Source organism: Solanum dulcamara, chromosome 12 (assembly GCF_947179165.1).
Source record: "Solanum dulcamara chromosome 12, daSolDulc1.2, whole genome shotgun sequence".
Taxonomy (NCBI): domain Eukaryota; kingdom Viridiplantae; phylum Streptophyta; class Magnoliopsida; order Solanales; family Solanaceae; genus Solanum; species Solanum dulcamara.
The window spans coordinates 15,946,221-15,949,502 of record NC_077248.1 but is presented as its reverse complement, the minus strand read 5'-3'; the positions used below and the strand labels follow the sequence as shown (position 1 = coordinate 15,949,502).

The following is a 3,282-nucleotide window of genomic DNA, read 5'->3' as shown; positions in this document are numbered from 1 at the left end:
TCCCCTGTTGTGGACTCGTCCCGATGTAGATCCATATCCGAGTCCAGTGGTACCTTTCTGATGCTTCAACTGGATGGGTTCAACTATGCCATTGGCCCTGGGTCCAAGTCCTGTCTTAGGCTGATACCCGTATTTCAACATCTCTGCTGCGACCATCTTCGTTGCCCCTGACAATTTCACACCAACCGACTCTAACTTCTCGTCAATCCTCACAGCTTGCATGATTTCTAAAGTGTGAAAAGTGGCTCCATCTAATTCCTCAGTTACTGGAACAGAATTGACAGAATAAATGGGGTGATTGAGCTCCCCATGAACAGTAACTTCTGTGTGACCCCACTCAAACTTTACACATTGATGAAGAGTTGAAGGGACTGCTTTTGCCATATGGACTCATGGTCTTCCCAGCAGCAGGTTGTAGTTCGATGACACATCCATCACTTGAAATAAAATAGGGAATTCTGCTGGTCCCACTTGCAATGTGAGATGGATTTCTCCAATGACGCTTCTCTGTGCTCCATCAAAAGCTCTCACCTTTACACGACTTTCCTCTATATCTCCCATATTCAAGCCTAAAACTCTCATAGTTGTGAAAGGGCAGATGTTACATCCAGAACCGCCATCAATCAGAACTCGGGTCACAATCTTATCACGACATTTGACCGCGATATGAAGTGCTTTGTTGTGTCCAGTCCCTTCCGTTGGTAGCTCATTATCATGGAAAGAGATTTTGTTAGATTCCAATACTTGTCCAATTGTTGCAGCTAAGGTTTCACTTGCGGTCTCTTTTGGAATGCAAACCCCATTTAACACCTCCATCAAAGCATTCCTATGAGCCTCAGAACTCATTAGCAAAGACATTATGGATATATGAGCCGAGGTCTTCTTCAGTTGCTCTTCGACTGAATAGTCTTTCGGCTGCATCTTTCTCCAAAATTCTGTGACTTCAGCATCCGTAACATTCTTCTTGGGATTCGGCTCCTTCCCAATAACTCCTTGATCCAGATTCTCGGGAGTATAGCACCTTCCTGATCTAGTCATCCCCTGAGCCACAGCGGTGTCAATCATCTTGCCCTTGGCTTTTGTTTTATAATCCCATGGGACTTCTTTGGTGTCAAACTCAGCCTTTCTAGCAACTGTAGTGGTTACTACAACTCTCGGGAGATATGTTTGGACAGTAAGAGGTTCCTTTAGCTGAACAGTGATAATAGGTTGCACTGGAGATGCAGTGGCAGCTTCTTCGGCGTTCCAGACAGGAGTGATGGTTTCTCCCAAGTTGTACTCTTCTTCTAGAGAAATCATGTTGACTTCTCGATTCTCATGATTTGGCAAAGGGTTGTTGTTCACATTCGGAGGTGTTGGAGTGCATTTTATTATTCCTCTTCTGATCAACGTCTCAACCTGGTTTTTCAAGCCATAACAATCTTCTGTGTCATGCCCTTGGATTCCCGAGTGGTAAGCGCATCGCTTGTTTCCATCAAAATTGTAAGGGATTGGGTCGGGGAGTTTTCCCTCAACTGGCTGTAGTACTCCTGCTATCCTTAACCTTTCAAACAATTGAGCATAAGGTTCAGCAATGGGTGTATAGGTGCGAGTATTTCTGGCTTCGAGATTTGGACGTGGTCTTGGCACATATGCTGGTCTGTTTTGGTGGGTTGGTGCTTGGAGTGGTACATGTGGTCTTGTTGGACTTTGGTATGTTGGTGCTCGAGGTGGATTATAGTGTGGTCGGGTATTATACACTAGATACGAGGTGTATGGAGTATGTGCAACAATTTGGGGATTGTTTGGGTATTGGTGGGATTGTCCTCCATGTTGGTAATTGACGACTGAAACATCCTCCCTTTTCTTCTTGATGCCACCAATGGATCCTGATTGTATGGCCTTACTTGCAGCTTGCAATGCAGCCATGGACTGAATTTTACCTGATTTAATGCCTTCCTCTATAAAATCTCCCATCTTGACCAATTCTACAAACTTTTGGCCCATCATTGACATCATCTTGTCAAAGTAGATACCTTCTTGTGCTCGAATAAAGTATTTTGAGAGCTCACTCTCATCGAGCGGTGGTTGAACCCTTGCAGCCTCGGTTCTCCAACGTCGTGCATACTCCTGGAAGTCCTCCGATGGTTTCTTTTGTATGTTGGCTAATGAGAACCTGTCCGCAGTGATTTCAGTATTAAATCTGAAACGATTCATGAAATCCTCAGCCATTTCCTGCCAGTTATACCATTTGCGAGGATCCTGGCGTGTATACCAGGTCAACGCTTCTCCAGATAGACTTCGAATGAACAACTTCATTCTTAGTTTCTCATTTCTCCCTACACCGACTAACTTGTCACAGTATGCCCTCAGATGTGCGTGAGGATCGCTCTTTCCATCAAATATGTCAAACTTTGGGGGCTTGTATCCTACCGGCATGTCAATATCTGGGTGGATACATAAGTCATCATAATCTAGGCTCTCTGTTCCCCTAGAGACTTGTAGGTTTTTCAACGCCTTTCTTAGACCTCGAAGTTGAGCGTCTATTGACTCATCTTCTTTCAATCGGGCATCCTTCTCCATCTCTGCATATTGGTCCACCTCATGCGAGACCTTGACCCTAACCGGTGTCGTGAAAGTAGGGGCCTCAACAGCATATACAGGTGGGATCTGTGAATCATAAGGAGCGACGGTGTGTGCTCCAAATATCTGGTTTGTCACTGGGTAGGTAGGTGTGACGGGGTCTTGAGTGGGAAGGTCAGGAGCAGTCCTGATTGCAGACGGATGAGCTAATGGTGCTTGACCATGAACGGGAGCACGTTTAGGCATGTTTGGAGAATCTGTAGGAGGCAGGTCAGCTCTAGGGAGGTAGCTGGGCATCTTGAAACTTGGGAAGGTAGTAGCCGAAAGCTTGGCCAAGTCTCGCACTTGACGTAGTTCCTCTCTCAAAATCTCAAGCTCTTGCACCATGTGAGCCATCTTCTCGTCATTTTGGATGTCGGCTATATTTTGAGAACTTTCAGGATTTTCTACTGGTATCATTATGTTTGCAGCAGCATTAAATTCTTCTCCACCTGTCATCCTTCCCCTTGATCGAAGGTTGTATCGTGAGTCAGCCAGTTCGCAAGTCGACACAAATCAACGTTCTTTTAGGGATTAACAAAATAAAATAAAAGAAAGAAAAAGGAAAGTATGTTAGTTTGGGAAAGATTTAAAAGTACAACAAGTATATAATACACATACACGCCAAGTTAACGACATTCAAATGTGTCCTATACATAGCCTCTTTTTGCTAGAGGATGA

At 44.6% G+C, this 3,282-nt stretch overlaps 1 protein-coding gene across 1 annotated transcript; it reads right to left on the bottom strand.

The window, feature by feature from the left end:
* Positions 1–390: 390 nt before the first annotated feature.
* LOC129875632 (uncharacterized) lies at positions 391–3,060 on the bottom strand. Its single transcript, XM_055950921.1, has one exon. It carries the CDS (start codon positions 3,058–3,060, stop codon positions 391–393), a length of 2,670 nt encoding a protein of 889 aa, XP_055806896.1.
* Positions 3,061–3,282: the final 222 nt, after the last annotated feature.